The 18,755-nt window shown below is 38.0% G+C and overlaps 1 protein-coding gene across 3 annotated transcripts; it reads right to left on the bottom strand.

Moving 5' to 3' along the window:
* Positions 1 to 8,378: 8,378 nt before the first annotated feature.
* On the bottom strand, positions 8,379 to 18,268 carry usp46 (ubiquitin specific peptidase 46). Of its 3 annotated transcripts, none has more exons than XR_015710553.1 (9): positions 17,954 to 18,268; positions 15,551 to 15,631; positions 14,423 to 14,636; positions 13,564 to 13,802; positions 13,161 to 13,237; positions 12,480 to 12,563; positions 12,209 to 12,406; positions 10,210 to 10,712; positions 8,379 to 10,013 (listed from the first exon to the last, which is right to left on the bottom strand). XR_015710553.1 is itself a non-coding variant. In XM_087785260.1 (9 exons), the coding sequence occupies exons 1-9, from the start codon at positions 17,987 to 17,989 to the stop codon at positions 10,442 to 10,444; spliced, it is 1,110 nt and encodes a 369-aa protein (XP_087641386.1). In that variant the 5' UTR covers positions 17,990 to 18,268; the 3' UTR covers positions 10,084 to 10,441. The 3 variants fall into 3 exon arrangements, 2 of the variants coding, with proteins under 2 accessions (XP_087641386.1, XP_087641385.1); XM_087785260.1 differs by lacking the exon at positions 8,379 to 10,013 and having other exon boundaries at positions 10,084 to 10,543; positions 10,634 to 10,712; XM_087785259.1 differs by lacking the exon at positions 8,379 to 10,013 and having other exon boundaries at positions 10,084 to 10,712.
* Between the last annotated feature and the right edge of the window lie 487 nt (positions 18,269 to 18,755).

Below are 18,755 nucleotides of genomic sequence, written 5' to 3'. Positions count from 1 at the left end.
TTCTCCAGTTGAATAATATAAAGTTTGTAATCTAGACCAGGGGCTACATGACATCTGTGTTGTGCAAGCCTTTGTGTAAAATTGTAAATTAATCGTTTTTCCTGTAATTCGAATCAACCTTTTCTTTAAAACATTTTTTAAAAGTCAAGTGTTAAAAGTCAAATTGTAATTGTCACTAATTCAAGCTAAATAATACACAAACAGAGGAAGTATAAATCTGATGATGTCATCACTTTTGGAGCCTCTTTCGGGCCTCAAATAACACTTAGAACGATTTAGACAAAGAAGCAAAGCAATATTCAAAACTTTCTCCTGCTACTACTTTGTTTCTGTTCAACACAAAAATGTACTCTACATATTTCTTATTAATGTTCCACATTAGTTAAATGAAAAGACAAAACAAAGTTAAACATATTGTTCACGTGTAGGTTCATTCATTTATAAATTATTAATTTAAACCATGTTTTATTTAGCAAAAAAAAAATCAGCTAGTGAGACAATGATGTAAACAGGAAAATAAGGAACTTATAAGTAAAAAAAAAACGCAATCCTTTTATTTCCTGAAAAAACAATGCATTTTAATCATAAATCATAATGAATTCAATTTAAAAAACAATATTCTGACAACACGTTAATTATTTAACGAAAAAAGTCAAATAGAACTCAGGAAAAAACGTTTTGTTTTGAGTTCATCACTTAATCATTTTGGAAATTAAGTGAATGCTTATCTTACAAGACAACAATATAAAAAGGAAAAATAAAGATGGAGATGTGAGAAATCTTTAGATAACACAGTCAGAGAAATCTTGTTTTAAATCTATGGTTGTCAAAACTGCACACTCAGGATGGTTCATTGGTTCAAATTTGGGGTCATTTGAGACGAGTGGACCTTCTGAGGGGAACCCTGCAGAGGAAGTCAGTGGTGAAGCGTGCTCTCCTCAGGCCGCCTCGCTGGAGGCCGACCCGCTTCACCAGGCAAACCAATTAGATGATCCGCTCCTCGGACCAGAGCTAACGTGGATAATTGGAGGGTCAGAGACGGACCAGGCGGCACCGGGACTCTATGACTCACAGGTCCGTGGAGAGCAGTGTTCATTAAAAATGTTCCTTGAAAAGAAAGCAAACAGATCGAACAAGTGTGTGAGGATCAACACAAGAGTCACATCTCTACTCGCTCTCTTGTTGCACACAAAGACTTTCTTGTGTGAACCAGAGTGACTTTGGAGAAGTTCCGGCTTCAGGGACTTCTCGAGTTCCAGCGTGGTTCCGATGACACCAGCGGGAGAGACTAGTGTTTGTTCAGGTGTTGGCAGTGGTCAAGTGTACTCTTGTGGACACATGCTGACTTCAAAAAGAATTCATTTGCATGCAAACTGTTGCATCTTGGGTAATCAATATTTAACTAACTCTTCAAAAAATTGAGGTTCGGGTCCCATGTATTGTTTTATTCCATCATGACAGGTGTTTAAGTTTAAGATCATGATTCACATTTTCATACTTGTGATATTTTAATGGATCAAAAGTATTTATATTGATGTTTTTAGACATATATTTGGTAATATTATACTTGTAAAGCCATATTCTGTATTTTCCCTTCCTCAGTTTAATTCTTGTGCTTTTAGTCGGTTAAGTAATAGAGATAATAAAATGCGTAAAGAAATAAGATGGTTACATGTTTGTGGTTCCAGATTACCACCTGGATCGAGGAAACCTTTAAAGGATTCCTCAAGTTCTGTGTACTTTACAAGTTAAAAAATGCTACCACCATCTGGTACCCAATGCTTAATGTAGTGATGTGTTGATGAGGCTTCATGAAACAGTTGATGATGTATCATGACACAGTGTCTTCAATTTGAAAGACCACTAGATGAACATTATAATCATACGAAGACATTCTAGATAAGAACACTGTTCTTCCTCATATCATGCTTAAAAAAAAATCCTAAATCATGTTTCGACTTATACTTGTATCCCCCAAAGTCAGAAAACTTTGGGGGAAACAAGTATAAGTTCGGACAAAGGAGACGATTCTGTCCAGCTCAAGTTTCCAGGTTGGCTGCCTCCTGGCCGCTGGAGCGTGTGATATTTCCTCCGGCTGCTCCTAATGTGTTTTGTGCTGGCCGGGCTGGAGGAAGACTTGGATCCGACACAATCCCGCATTCAACCCCTGAGGTGGAAAAATAATGGGACTGTGTTTGGAGCCACAGGACGATGTGGGAAAGCAAGAACACAACACAGAGTTGAAGTCAAAGCCAACAGTCTTTTCTCCGGGCTAACACGGATGAACAGTTGAACCACATCGAGGCCCCGATTTCAACCTCGCACCAAAGCCCCACGGAATTGTTGTGTGTGAGGGAGAATTGAAGGCTCCCACATGTGACGCTTCCTCCGGATATATCAAGTGATGAATGCGTTCTTCAACTGACGTTTACAGTTTAGACCGTCTTTTTCCCAAAACACCACATTTGATTCGTGTCTTATCTCAGTGGTATCATAAGCACGGAGACATTTTTATATGCACTGCATCTGTGCGAGGACAAGCTTGTTTTAAACATGTTCTGTCTTTTAAAAATATGAATAATATGAAATTTAGGTCTGTTGAGTGTGTAGGCATGTAATTCCATTCATGCTATTATAAGTATTGTAAGTATTATTGTAAACACTGACAAACAAAGTTCGGTCTTAAAAATGTATTATTAGAATGTATTCCTTTTATGTGTACAGTTTCTGTTATGTGCTAACATGCTAGCTAAAAGTGTGCTAAATGAGGTGTGGAAAATAATTGTTTACTTGTCAGGTACGAGGGCTAGGTTTTAAAAAACACTGACTAGATGTTCTGTCTCTGAATAATGTATCAAATTGACTTCTATTACGTTTTAGACATGCACATATCTTCATGCTAGCATGATAGCGCGCTAGTGTGTTAATATGCTAGTAGTCAAATCAGGCTGTATAAATGAATGTGGATGAGTTTGTGCGAGGAAAAGTTGTACATTTTCAATTTTGGCCACTAGCAAACTACATCCTCTGAAGCTAAAGGAACAAAAAAAATCCTGGGAGATCCCGGCAATGACTGTGGATGAGAGGATACAGTTGACTCCAGCAGCTTTTAACAGCATCAAAATAAATAAATAAATATAATAACTGAAAGCCGTAAAGACTTCATCAAGAGTCATGTGGTCTGTAAATTCTACAACACCAGAGTTAAGTACTCGACAATACTACGAATATATCCTTACTTAAGTACTGCAATATAAAATTCATCGTTGCCCTTGTATGCAATGATATGTATTGTAATGATAGTTTTTTTGCCTATACATACCTCTGTTATTGTACGCTGATGATATATCGATTTTATTGAGACTACACACACAAAGCGTTGAATTACCAGCAGTTTCGTATCTTTGACTTTATATCGTGATATACTGTATATATATGCAAACTCCTACTGATTATACGTTCTTTCTGTCCAAAATCTGAATAAAAATCTGGCATCTTTTTTTTCTTTTTATTTCTGTACTCAAAATTCACTTCATGCTAGCAAGCTAATCTGCTAGCATGCTGTTGAGCTAAATCAAGGGTGGGAAATGAATATATTAAAACGACGCATGAAGGTCAACTGAACATGTAGCAGCAAAGTGAATAAACAAATGTTATTCTTAATAAAACAAGACGCTAGAACATGAACGTCAACACCTTTCATTTCTGCTGATGTGTGAGGGGGCAGAACAGCTGCTATCAAAGGGCCACATGTGGCCCCTGAGCCTCACAGGTCTGCTCTCAACGATGTGTCCAAAGACTCGCAGGTGTTTTCATAGCAGTTGCCAGATCCCGCCTGGTAATCATGTGCCCTCTTGTGCACGGCTTTAAGAGCAACATCCCAAAATGATTATGACTCTCCACGGAACACGTCATTAAAGCTGGAGAGCTCGCCGTGACCTTTCCTCGCCGGCCCAGAATGAAAAAAGCAACAACTGGAAGACTTTCACGTGGAAGGATTAACTTCAGTCTAATGACATGTTTGTGGTCGTCAGACGCTTGACCTGCTGAAGCAGGAACGACTGGCCTTGTAAAAACACATCTGGACGCTGTGATTCATGTGGAGAGCAGCCGTCTGATGACCTCACAGGGGGCTGCAGGTGTGAGTCTCGGACGTGGATCTCCTCCGAGACCCTGGGAGTCAAGACGTGATACTCTCACGGTAACAGACCATCAGAAACAGAACCAATCACACGTGCGGCCAACACACGGAACACACCCAACACTTCTGGAACCAGCGGGGAAAACATGATTTACAGTTTATATAACGGACCAACACTTCTTCACTTCGACTACACAACAGACTTCGGTCTCGTACACATGTCTTATTGTGAGTCAGCGTCACGCTAAATCTGTACAAATAAAACTAGGCCGTGGAGACTTTATATTTTACTGTATGATCGATGCAGCGTTTGTGTCTCGCAGCTGCAGATTGACCCTAGAAATGACACTCTAGTTAAATGTAATGGGATCTGTTGCTTTCCAGTGTGTCCAATCGAAGACACCCATCCATACTAGATAGTTCCACTCACATTAGATGCTTTTTACAATGTACAGAAATATGTTTATATTTGTCAATAGATTTCAACGTCAATAGATTACGTGGTAAACTTCTAGACAGTTTGTTGGGAACGCACACTAACACAAAATAACACAAATACACACTTAACTGACACAAACCCATGAGCACACACATACACACGAGCCTACACTAAAAGAGAAACACTGATGCATTAACGAACACACACAACTGACACACACTAATACAAAATAACAAACACAAAAACATACACACACAATCTAACTCACATACACACACACATTAACAAAAACACTAACAGATGCACACACTGCCACAAACAACACAAACTAACACACATACACTAACAAAAAAAACATACTTATCTGAACACACACAAAAACGTCAGACAACATGCACACATTCAAAAAGTTAAATCTCAAGAGGTCAACATAACACACAACAGCCTCTTCATACACATGAGACAATGAGCCAATAAAACGTTGATCTACTGTAGCTGGTGGATCAGGTTTTTTATTCTTAAGTCAGTATTAAAGTAAACAGTAACCTCTTGAACATTGGAACACACAACCAAAAACGAGGATTGAACTTAACTTCATAACCACTAGATGGCGGTACAACACAAACATTATCCCCCCTTGTCTTCTCGAGCTCAAACACAAGTCAAGGAGGGACGAGGTTCTGGAGAACTGTGAGGGTCTGACCTGATGGAACCTTCAAGTCAAATAGATCAAAACTCCACGAGCTGAAGGCTGGTGGTGAGACTATTATTGTGTGTAGCAGAGACCAACACATGCTTTTATAACACACACTGTGTGTGAGTGTTTGAGAGCTGCTGGAGAGGTCAGTATATGAACCATGATGTTGGCTCATGATATAGTGATATTAGTGAGACTTCAAATTAGGTTTGAGAGAAGACACTACGGACCATGATGTTTGCTCATGATATAGTGATATTAGTGAGACTTCAAATTAGGTTTGAGAGAAGACACTACAGACCATGATGTTTGCTCATGATATAGTGATATTAGTGAGACTTCAAATTAGGTTTGAGAGAAGACACTACAGACCATGATGTTTGCTCATGATATAGTGATATTAGAGAGACTTCAAATTAGGTTTGAGAGAAGACACTGCAGACCATGATGTTTGCTCATGATATAGTGATATTAGTGAGACATCAAATTAGGTTTGAGAGAAGACACTACAGACCATGATGTTTTCTCATGATATAGTGATATTAGTGAGACTTCAAATTAGGTTTGAGAGAAGACACTACAGATCATGGTGTTGGCTCATGATATAGTGATATTAGTGAGACTTCAAATTAGGTTTGAGAGAGGACACTACAGACCATGATGTTGGCTCATGATATAGTGATATTAGTGAGACTTCAAATTAGGTTTTAGAGAAGTCACTACGAAACAAGCATCTTCATTTGTCACTTAGGAGAAAATCTTAATTACTTCAAAATAAAAAAAACTTTTTAGAAAGCAATAATCAATTAAACAGAAATGTAAAACAAGTTTTATTTGTGGCAAGGCAACAAATGTCTCACAGACTAATATGATGCACAATAAGTAGTTTAATGTCTCGTTTTGACACAGATATCGTCTTGATGCAACACATCAAGGCCAGCAGAAGAACAAGCTATTATCCTATTAACCCACCAATGCTGACACACTTTTGAATGAGACGTCAGCGAGCTGTTGTGAAAACTGGACCAATATGCAGAGGAGTTAAGTGCTCAGGGATGACTGACTGACTCTCTGAGGGATCATTTCACTGGGTTACATAGACAGTCATCTGCCTCTGCGGGAAAAATGCAGGACGATGTTTCGAGGTCCAGCTTGAAAGAGCTTCGCTTCTTTTGATCCTACATTCAATTAATTTCCAAATTTAGTTTTCTCACATGAACAAGTTAAAAAAAAAGAAAAAAGTTCAAGTTGCTATGATAACCAAGAGGAAGCTATAATGGGGGGAAAAACAAACAGTAAATCAATTTACACAAATCAGATAGAATGATATTCATGAAGCTTTGTGTGTCACATGTTATATAAATTTGTCTTTGTGGTCAGTTAAGCACCTTTACAGAAATGTTGAACGTTTTTCACTCTGCTGCGTTTTAGTCATCGTACACTTTAATTTTTTTGGATTACAATTGAAAATTGTTTGATAATAGTTAACAGGTGGTTGAATTACAGTTAAAAATTGTTTGATTAAAAGTAGAAAACTGTTTGATTAAAGTAGAAAACCTTTTTGATTTAAGTTGAAAATTGTTTGATTAAAAGTAAAAAATTGTTTTATGCACACTAGACAAAAAGAGGTCCATGTTATTACAAATACTGTTAAACAAACAATTCCCAAGTTCAATGCTAAACTCCACATGCAATTGTAAAGATATCACGCCAATATTTATAACCAAGCACTATTACTTAAATTATGTTTTGAAGACAAGACCTCATGTGACTGATAAAACGTGGAGTGTACTGGAATACTAAATGCCTGTCAGGTGAAGATCTGTTTTTATCAAACTGTTGATGGCTGGTGATTAATAACACAGCAGCAGGTCATCCTGACCTGAACAGACTTGACTCAGGAGGATCGTGCCAGACAATAAAGTAGTACAAAGATGAAAGTAAAAGTTACTTAATAAAGTGATACGATAATCTTCCTAGAAAATGCAAAATGTTTACAGGAATCAGGTTTTCTGGTGACCTTGAAAATAATTAATGATCCGAGATCAACTTTTCCCAGTAGAGCCCAGGATGTTTCAGAGAAACACCGCGAGCGGTCAAGCTCGCATCCGGAGGAGACAGAGACCCCCTGAGGACACATGGCGGACAAGAAATTAGCTGATGGCACAAACGCCCTGAGTCACCCACTCACTGTCTCTCAGTGCCGCCAACTATTCCTCTCATCTTGTTGTCGGGAAAACAGCAGCGGGAGACAACAGCAGGCGACTGATCGAAATAAACTCAAGTTCTAACTACTGTTAAACAAAAGAACAAAGTTAGGTTAAGACGTTAGTGACAGTCAGCGTGGAGCAGAATTCAAACTCAAGTGATTAGTTTCGACACTAAAGATTTGAATGTTCAAGAGAGTAAATACTGAAAAATAAAAATAAATATAAATAAAACAAGAAACTCTATCACACAGTAGGGGTGTAAGAAAATATTCACAGTGTTTGTTTATTTATGCGTTGCAAATAAACTTCCAGTCGCTAGATGGCAGCAGTCATTACATCCTCTGCAGTTAAAATAACAATGAAATCCTGTGAAATCCCGGCAATGAGTGAGGACGAGAGGATACAGTCAAGTCCAGCAGTCTTTAAAGGTTATATTATTACGTTTTTTTTTTTTTAAACAATTGAAAACGCCAACAACTTTATCAAAATTCATGAAATTAGCAAATTCTATAACACCACAGTTAACTATTTAGACAATACTACAAAAATATCCTTGTTGTTACTACAGTATATATATATATATATATATATATATATCGTATCATAATATTAGTTTCTTGCCAGTACACACCTCTATTATGTTTGCTGATGATATAGTGATTTAAGTGTAAATTAAAAAAAAAATTAGAAACCAAACAGAAAAAACCCTGAAGAGGGGGGTGAAAGAAATCTTTCAGTAATATTTATTAAAATGGTATAAATTCCATTGAAATTGGACATATTTGAATTTTAGGGGGGTCTTTTGCCCCTCCTTACAATTGACAAAAAGGTGCTGACATTTTTTCCAGCGCGCCATGAATGGGAGACAAAATTACAATAAAAACACAAAAAAACAGTCCGATAATTCAACTTTATTGAACAGAAACAAAAGTCAAGAGAGTGTTCTTTTGTGGTTCTTCATGTATAAACATTGCAGCTCATCACTAGTAAAGTGCACTTTCAGTTTACAGCCTTGGTTCCTCCTCCGCCGCCCGGATCTGCAGGTGCAGCAGCTTCTACAGACCCACTCCTAACGTCTCAGGGAGGAAGAGTGCATAAATGTTCGTGGAAGATCAGTTTCTCAGTCGCACTCACTGCATCTTGGAAACACAACTACTTGAACATGATTGACAGACCGGTGTGATTGTGAAACACAGCATCTCGCAGTGGTTTTTCAGTTAAAAAAATATTCTATTTCCAGCGATGATTTATGTACAAACGTTCTGTTTTAAAGAAAAATAATGTTCTGTTAAAAGACATTTTTGCAAGTCAGTATCAAGTCCAGTTTGGCACACACACTCTGAAAAACACACACACATCTAGTCTCTCCAGTACAGACACAGAATCTAACCTAGTGCACTTGTCCTACTTCTACAGCACGATGAGATGGAATCCAGATGTGCAACAGGCTGGAATGTCACTCACATCAACATAACTCACATGAAAGAGAAGCTCTTCGGGAATGTTTGCCAAGAGACACTGAATCATTTATTTTTAATCTAATTTCATGTCTTTTTCAAAAAGAAATCTGGAGTTCAAACAAAAATACACTTTGTAACGTGTCAGATAAAAATGTAATAAATCACCAAGGTGATGTTCAAAAGGAGGAGAGGATAATGAGTTTATGAGCAAAAGTATTGACGAGTTTATTTTACATAACTATTGCCCTGATGTGACCTCTAGCTGACCCTTTTGGCACCGGTTGTGTTGGTCATACTCAGGATCAACAAATAAAATAAAATAGAACACTTAATTAATAAATATAATCCTGATGAATAATAGTTTGAACTTGATTTAATTGAATAAAAAGGGGAGGTTAATTTAAGAGGAAAAATGTCTGAGCATCTGAAGCAGATTTTATTTTTCAAAACCCTATAAAACAATGAAAATATATTCTGTGTTGGGCAGCACAGAGATGAGAAAATAAAATGCTCGCTTGAGCAAATTGAGTCGTCACCAACACTAGTTGAAATGAGGGCTGTCAAACTCAAACACACAAATGTATTTGTGGAAGTCACCAACATGACTTGGTGATCGGACTCGAGCTTGAATGGTGCGGTTTTACTTCCTATGCTTATCTCTACTCCATGTCTCTGCAGGATGACAGTAGAAACAGCAGAATGTGCCGGACAAACATGTGGAATAATAGTTTTACACCTTTTATCGTTTCTAGAATCAGTGACTATACAGAGCAGATTGTTTTTTGCCTCAAGTGATTGAATCACGATAAAAACTGTCATATTGAGGCATTCAATTGACTTAATAATCTTTGACACCTCGAACTCTGACCCCTCATGTCGAACAAGCCTACTTTTTCTTTTCCAAGATGGGTAAAGCAGTTCCAGTTCCTGGGTTGAGAGCAAATAACGCCCTGATTATGATTGTTCTGACCTGATCTTTCTCTCATGGTCCTGGTGCAGTTCAGCATGGAAATCATTTCACTCCCTCATATTGAGTGAAATGACTATAGAAACCCTCACAGTAAGTCTGAAAAGTAACAGTCAGAGGAAGTGAGACGTCCTCCATGTGTGTAGTGGTTGATAAGATCAAAGACAGCGTTCGTTTATCTCATAAAGGATAATCTCTATAAATTAAATCATCAAAAAGTCACTTGACTTTGACCTAAAATGAAAGAAAGGATGAAACGCGACAAGGAAACCACCATAAGAAAAGGAAGACATACCTTGCAACAATATCTCTCTGCAGCCTTCAGTGATCTCCTTTGTATTCCCTCATGCTTTGGAGATTTTCCTTTTTTTTTTGCATTTCATTTAAAGTGCAGTCCAGATGCAGGTGACCAGAAGAGAAGTCAATAGTAATGGAGTGACAACCGCGGGGGAGAGGGTTGGCACGCATCAGTCACGGGTAGTAAAGTCATTTTGTTTTGTTCGTCCTGCGTCACTGACCGGAACCACTCACTCCCTGGACTGGTAGAAGAGGATGTAGCCCGACTCAGAGTTCTTGGAGATGTCTGAGGTAAGCCCATAAAACTCCTCAATCGCCTGGGCGTCAATTTTCTGTGAGACAGAGGAGATGCTGGTTACACAAACACCAGAGAAGGAACAACAACAACAGAAAGAGAGAGGGAGAGAGAGAGAGTGACACACCTCCACGATGTCGTCATCAAACAGTAGCCAGAAGCCGTGACTTTTCACTATCGTAATGTAATGTCCTCTGTTCGGGCCGCTGATGAAGAGATAGCACAACATCACCACATGTCTTTAAACAGAGCTTTTCACCATGAAGTGTCAGATGAACAACATGAGACGTAATTTCCAGATAATTTCGATATTTAATAATTTAAACCTATAATTTTGAAAGTCTGTTAAAAAATATTTTTTTCTCATTTAGTTTGAGCTTTTTTAAAATCTATTTGAATCATCAATATTAAAGCAGCAAAGTGTAATATTGTATATTTGGTTTCTGGCTCCCCCAAAGGTCAGAACAGTGTAACTGCAGTGTCATTGCCACATTACAAATCTCAATGAAAGACTCCATTTCTCTTTTATGTTCCAATAAACTTCAGAAGGATTCTGAGTAATCCACATTAACACATAGTATCTAACCCACTTTTCATCAATTAACAAAATGCAGTGAATGAACAGAAGAGAAATGTCAATCAAATCAATATCTGGTGTGACCACCCTTTGCCTTCAAAACAGAAGCAATTCTTCTAGGTACACTTGCACACAGTTTTTGAAAGAACTCGGCTGGTAGGTTGTTCCAAACATCTTAGAGAACCAACCACAGTCCAGAGCACCTGCTGCCATATGCTTTATGCTTTCATGTATAGTTGAGTAGCTTGGACTTCTCCTGAAAGTAGATGGGTCTACCAGGGTCCTACTGGTTTCTGCCAGTTCTGAGGTGAAGGCACGGCTGGACATCTTCTGATTTTGAAGGGAAAATAGCTTGATGTGTCTTTCATCTGCTGCACTAAGTTTCCTTGCGTCTATGATCCTCAACGTTGTCCGTTTCTTTGTGATTCTTCAAAAGAGCTTGAACATCTTGAAACCCCAGTCTGCTTTGAAATCTTTGTCTGGGAGAAACCTTGCTGCTGCAGTAGAACTACCTTGTGTCTTGTTGCTGTGCTCAGTCTTGCCATGATGTATGACCTGTGACATGAAACTGTCTTCCACAACCTCAGCTTGGTCAGAGTTTGGCTGTCAATCACCCAGTTTTAAGCGCCCACACTGCTATGTACAGTGTACAGTGACTGTACTATATTCCTACAAAACCCCTGACTTTGTACAAATGTACCTACTAGAATTGATGCTTGTTTGAAGACAAAGGGTAGTAACAACAAATATTGATTTGATTTAGATTTCTTTTTTGTTCGCATTTTGTAAAATGATAAAAACAATTAATATTTATATTTTTGAAAGCATTCTTAGTTTTTTAGCACTTTTTCACACCTGCCTAAAACTTTTGCACAGAACTCTATATTATTTAATCATTGACAACAGTAATTATTTTTAAAGAGATACAGTTGTTGGATTTGGCCTTTTCTTCGGTATTGAACATTTGAATGGACACACAAAAATATTAGTTTTTTTAATCTCCACACAACTAATAAATGTCCTCCATTGAGTACAAATGTTTGTGTCAACATTTGAGAAACCATGTTTGCTCACAAAGAAACTGGGTCGACAGATGCTCGACACACATCGAGGTCACAGACGTACCTTCCACAGTGAACCACCACAGCGACCAGGTCGTACATGCGATTCAGGTTGACGGCGTCTCCTGACGTGTTGAACAGACGGAGCTCCAGCGGGAAAACCACTCGATAGGACAGCTTGGTGTAGCGGTGCAGCTGCTCCATGTATTTGAACCTCTTCAGATGCAGCGCCAAGATCATGGGAAGCTTCTTCACACGCATTCTGCAGGGAAGGCACAAACACTCAGGGCTCTGCTCACATGGCTGTGATCTCCATAATCTTTGAGCTTTCTGACCGTTTCTGTGCCTCCTGCTTGCTGCAGCAGGTCTCACAGTAGTACTTGTACTCACTGCACAGAGTCTCTGTGTTGCTGAAGTCCCTGCAGAGAACAAAAGTTCATCTTTTATAAAAAGTGTCATTAGAGTAGTGAACGCTTTCATTTCACATTGTTATGTTAAAACTTTGAATTTTCTTATTGAATTTCTTTTTAAAGCAATTTTTAGCAACTATTTTATTGACTAATTGAATTCAATAATTTGTACATTGATTGGTTGAATTTGTTTTAATTAAATAATTAATTAAATACAATTATATTTATTTTAAATTGAATAAATACAAGGGAATGTTTTGAAAATTAACACATATTTTCAAGCACGTAGAGTTTTAATTCAGATACTTTTAAATTCGATAAATAATTATGGTATAATAGGGCAACCATCCTTATATTAAATGTAAGGCTTAAAATAAAATATTGAATATATATATATATATATATATATATATATATATATATATATACTATTATTTTAATATTGGAATTTGATGAACCATGTGTAAAGATCAAATTAATTAATTATTCAAAGAAAATTCAACCTTCAATATAGAAATTATTTGATGTTATTTTTATGCCATTTTATTCCAAAAAATGAAAAAAGTTTCAATATTTGAAGCACACATGTCAGTGAAGATAAAGTACCTGAGACAGTGTGTTATTGAAGTGTTCTGCTCAACATCCACAGAGAGATCCAGGAAGTCCTCATCTTTGCTGCTCACCTACTCAAGAGAGAAAAGAGGGTCAACAAATGAGGCCACAATTGACAAAGGATACATTTTTTAATGCTTCTTTTCTCTGAGCTCACTTGGTCATAAGATGAGCAGCCACCACATTGTTGTGGTTTGTCATCAGTAAGTGTTGTGTGAACAATTAGCTTGACGCTTCATGTGTGTCCACAACCATTCCCTTCAAATTCAACACATTTCCCTGACCTTAATTGGTCTCAAGTTTGAAACATGTGATTTAGCATCTAGCTCTTACAGGTTTCACCAGTGACAAGCAGGTGTGACCCATTTCAGTAAACAAGACTCTCACGCCCGCTCACCGTTTCACAGTTAAGGCAGCGCGTCTCATTAGTCAGCGTGCCCTGGAAAATGTCATGAACCCATGTGGGCTCCGTCTTGTTCTCCACGTCACTCTCCGTGGTGACGGGGGTTCCGTTGTTTTTCAGTCGCCCGTTCTGCTTCTCCTGTTTCTTCTCCTCCTGCAGGATGTCGGCCACCGTGTTCAGCAGGTAGTTGAGGAACTCGTGAGCGTCTTGTTGCATGTAGTTGTCGAACAGATCTGAGGAAGGAAATAATAACATCAGCATGAATTATATTAAAAGAGAAGTGAGATATCTAACTATACTGTTAACCTTCACTGAAATAATAATTAATAATAATAACTAGTCAAGTTCTCACGCCAATTCAGCATTATAGTATGATATTTTTTTTTGGCTGTCCTGCCATATTATTTTTCATGTTTTTATTAGATAAAAACATGAAAAAGATGCTTGCATTAAAACCTGTCTGTTGTGTTAGAAGAGGTTGTTGTCCCCTGCTTAAACACACTTAAACATTCATTTCTGAGGCCAAACTTAAACAAGTTAATAAATGTTTTCTTGTGAGCAACAAAGCAAAAACTGTTGTTTTGACAGATCTGCCAGTCAGAAAACTGAGTAGCAAAGAGGGACAGGGTCAGGAGAGTGCAGGTCAATCCAAACAGAGATCTCATTGTTGGCTCATATAAAGAGCTCTGACAGGCTGGACAGCCGAGAACAATCTGCTTCTCTGTCAATTTAGCTCTCTGGACGACCTTTAGAGCACACACCTGCTCCTCACCTAAAACATGGAGCACCACACAAACAGTCTCTGAACACCCTCTGCTGCCTTTATTGATATCATAAAAACTGCATTATTCACCGTTCTCCTTCCGAAGACGGGAGATGAACTTCTTGGGAGGGATGACGCCCACTTTCTTCTTCTGTGTGGCGATGGAGTGGAACAGATCGGCCAGACAAGTGAGCAGGTTCTCCTTCTTCTTCTGCTGGGCTTTGTACGCCAGGACATTCTCCCGGAAAGGCCGGCAGAAGTAGAGAGCCTGCAGCACTGAGTTACAGTAACATGTGTTTCCAAACTGTTGAAAGATAGGAATGAAGACATCAGAACTTGGACTCGCACCTGCTTCCATTTACCTAAATGCTGCCTCTTCTAGATGCATCTCTCTCCTCAAGATCAACATAATCTCTCCTGCTTTTATGGGTTCCTTTCTGTCTCACCTCCCCAAAAATAAAGAAGAATTAATCCCATTTTAGCACAACACCATTATAGCATACCAAATTGGCAAACTATATACTGTACTTGCATCTTACCAACATAACTGTCATGGAAAGTAACAACAGAAACAAGTTGCAAAACCTGCATTTTATGGAGTTGAAAAAAAAAGAAATAAAATATATAACACGTATATATTTGTAGTGTTATTCAAGTACTTGATGAAGTCGTAACTGCTTTCATTTGTTTTGAAAACCAAACATCAGCTTTAAAAGCTGCTAGAGTCAACTGTATCCTCCTGTCCTCAGTAATCACCAGGATCTCGGAGGATTTCATTGTTCTTTGTTTCATTGTTGATCTAGCAGTTGGACGATTATTTGCAACACCAAACTGAATGCTGCAAATTGTAATTTAAAATAAATCACTTTGTAAAGCATTAGTGAACTATAGTAAAAAATAGAATGTGATTTAAAAGCACAAAATCTAATAAAAACTCCATACATTATTATTGTGGAAATTTGTGATATATCACTGCATCGATATTTTATAACAACGCTATAAGAGATCAGTCGGTAAAAAAGTTGTTGGAATATGCTTTTTGTAAATGCAGAAAAAAAATGGATTTCTATACACATTTCTATCCGTATTCCTTTCCTCTTACCCATATAAATTTGTGTATGTATATCCAGTTAAACATTTTTGGATATACATTTTCATGCGGTTTTCTGCAGACGTACAGTATGTCAGATGTATAGTTGGTAGTAAAGCGATACTTACGTTAACCAATCCAAAGTAGTGTTCATTGATTGGAAACTGCTCCGGGCCAATGTCTTTCTCCAGAGCAGAGGCATTGGTGCCCTGAGAGGACCAGAGAAATAATGTCAGTGGTTGAATCATGAAAGTCATGGCGATGGAATCATTATCTTGCAGGATGCAGCTCATCAAATGAGTCCTTGATTGAGTCCATTGGAGTCTGCTCGGGGTGTAATTATGGAAATTAGTGTAATTGTTATGTCCATCAAGAAACATTAATGAAGGTTTGAAGCACTATTCCCAGTTTGACCTGCATTTTGTATTCTAAAATTTCACAATCCTGACTCTGCTTTGTAAAGTTAAACCCGGTAATTTCAAGGGTATTTAATTCTGACAGCGGATATAGACTTGAATAAAGATCTTTTCTTCTCTCCAAGCTAATGGTTGCCAAGATAAAGTGCTGCTTTGTCGCAAGCACAAAGTATGACTTCGACATTGAATGACTTGTTCATTACGTCTGCAGTCAAAACGGAAAGTTGCTTTATTCAGCTTTCACATTGGTAAACATTGAGCAGACATCAAAATCAAAGAATGACTGTATTGTTTTCATGATTTTATTTATTTGCATGCAAAGTGCTACGTAATTTCTTATGTGCTACATAAAATGCAAGAACTGTCAGGGACATCATTGAACAATGCAAGCACAACGATTCAGCTAACATTTATTAATAGCAACCAAGTTCAGGAGTCGATATTGTTTGTTATGGCAAGTCAATGTGAAACAGAAGAAAAAGTAAAAAAAAGAAGCTGAATTATGTTTGTTGAATATCAATCGGTATATTGAAAATAAATATTGTGATTTGTATATCGATACTTTCTTAGATTATTTTATTGTGCAATATGAGCCTCAATTGTGGAAGAGATACTATTTTTTATGCACAATGTGTGTAAATAAACCCTCCATCTATGCTGCTCATACTGTACAAATGTCCCAACGGTGACAAAAATAAAAGTTTCTCTTTTTTAAACATGAATCCCTTAGAGATCTACAGATGTACATATTTAAATTGCACAAGGATGAACTTATCCAGGAAAGATGTGTGCCTTAGATGGATTGGCAAAGTTATCAAGTCTATACTTACTTTAGGAAGACTTGCTGAAGTTTTACAATGAGTTTGATACACGTCGTCTTAGAGATGAGACCTTCTAAGGGCATGTTATTACATATTAGGTTTTACTAGCGTGATAATACCTCCTCTTTTACCCAGACACGTCCTCTTTCAAATGTTCGGGGTTTTGAGCTTTTTGTGGCATGTACCATAAAACATACTCAGCTATCCGTCTTTAATTCATCTCTTACAATCTACCTCTACTACAGTCTACAGGAATGTCTCTAGACAGATAGCCCAATTGGCAGAGCATATACATTTTTTTTTTGAGGTCCTGTATTCCAACCTCCCACTCAACATTGGTGGAAAGGTGGTTATTACAGAGTCCTTATTGTCTTGTGTCTGCAGTAGCCTCTCTGGGCTTCTTTCTTTCTTTAGTAAAACACTTATTGTGGTTACAAGACTTATGTACCTACTATGATGGGTTTTTTATACTCTTAATGCATCCTAAGATTATTTTAATAACCAACGCAATACCAAATTGTCACTTTCAATCCAAGAAAAACTATTTTGCTCAATGTTGAGACATCATTTATATTTTTGCAAAAATCATTATAAGAGACATTATTCTGAGAAATAACTTAACATTGAAAATAGGCTACATCTTTTTATGCTTTTTGTTTAGACATATTCTTACATAATTGACACCAAAGAGTTTAAATCGGAATATTTATACTAAAATAGTACAGACCATAGTGTTTTTGCTGTTAATTGTCTCGTGTAATGCTTTAGATACTTGAATATATGATTTCCAAACTGAATTTGGTGATAAACACCTGTCAAGTGTCTTTTTGGAGTATAATATAGATTTAATATAAATTAAACCGAGTAGGACCCCAAACACTCTCAAAATATTGTGACACATAGTAGTGTGACATATTAAATCTGAGCATTACTACTAGGATCTCAGGCAAAAATACAAAACATTTATCACCATAAACCTTGTAATTGTCTGCTGATGTTCATGTTCTGTTGAACCAGCGTCAGCACTGTTAGAACCATGTCTCCGTGTCCCTGAACGCACCACAGATTAGTAAAAGCGACCAGTGTCACGTTATGCAACAACAACACGAGCAGCTGTCAGACTCTATCTTCTCGTATCGTCTATTTCTCACAGATGTACTTCAAACATCACGCCTCGGGTGAAGAGGAGATGAGGTTCAGTACCAGACCCACCAGTGGTCCCGGTGGATGCTGGACTGACCCTCGAACACATCACAGGTTCAACACGGTGCTGATGAGCAGCGGAAATACTCACCATATTACAAATGGAGGCGATGTTTCTGACAGTCATTGAGTTCACAGTGTCCTCCCCGACATCTTCGAAAACATGAACCCAAAAGGCGAGAACCAGGCGAGCTCGGAGCAGAAGTTTAACTCGCGGCCGCGGCTGGAAGGCCAGGCGGCCCCGAGCGACGGAGAGAAGCCTGGGAGACGCACGGCAGCAGGAAGGAGCACCGACCGCGGGGGGAACTTACAGTTTCATCCTCGAACATGTTTAAGTGACGCTAGAGAAATGAAACCTGCATCATAAACGATGGACGAGACAAGTTGCGGGAGCAGGTTGCTAGCAACAGTCACGCAACAAATATGGAATGAGGTTCACGCCCATGTGTCAGATTATAGGCCTCCGATTGGATACGAGCTACACTGAGTGATTGGCACACGCGCCACCCAATCACAGAGCGAGCAGAGCGAGCAGAGCTGTACAGGAGCAAATCAGCGCCACAGGTTTGCACTGAGTGCTCATGGGAGATGTAGTTGACACAAGTGACATCGCGGAAGCTAACACAGTAAAACAAATTAATTAATATTATTTCAGTTTTGCAATAGTAGACTTTGGTCATTTAACTATACTATCATTTTTTTGCCACATAATTGAAAGCTTAAAGAAAAAGTATAACAGGGCAGCATACATGTCATCGTTTACACCTGGGCAATTCAATATCTATAAGGGCCACATTATATCACAAATGAAAAAATGGAAATCTTGTAAAATAATGATCTCAAAACAAAGGAAATACTGATTCAGGAAATACTGCAATAAAGAATCGAAAACT

The sequence above is a fragment of the Callionymus lyra genome, chromosome 2, assembly GCF_982586985.1.
Source record: "Callionymus lyra chromosome 2, fCalLyr1.hap1.1, whole genome shotgun sequence".
Lineage (NCBI taxonomy): Eukaryota > Metazoa > Chordata > Actinopteri > Syngnathiformes > Callionymidae > Callionymus > Callionymus lyra.
The sequence above is the reverse complement of the archived record's forward strand: the minus strand, read 5'-3'. Positions and strand labels throughout refer to the sequence as shown.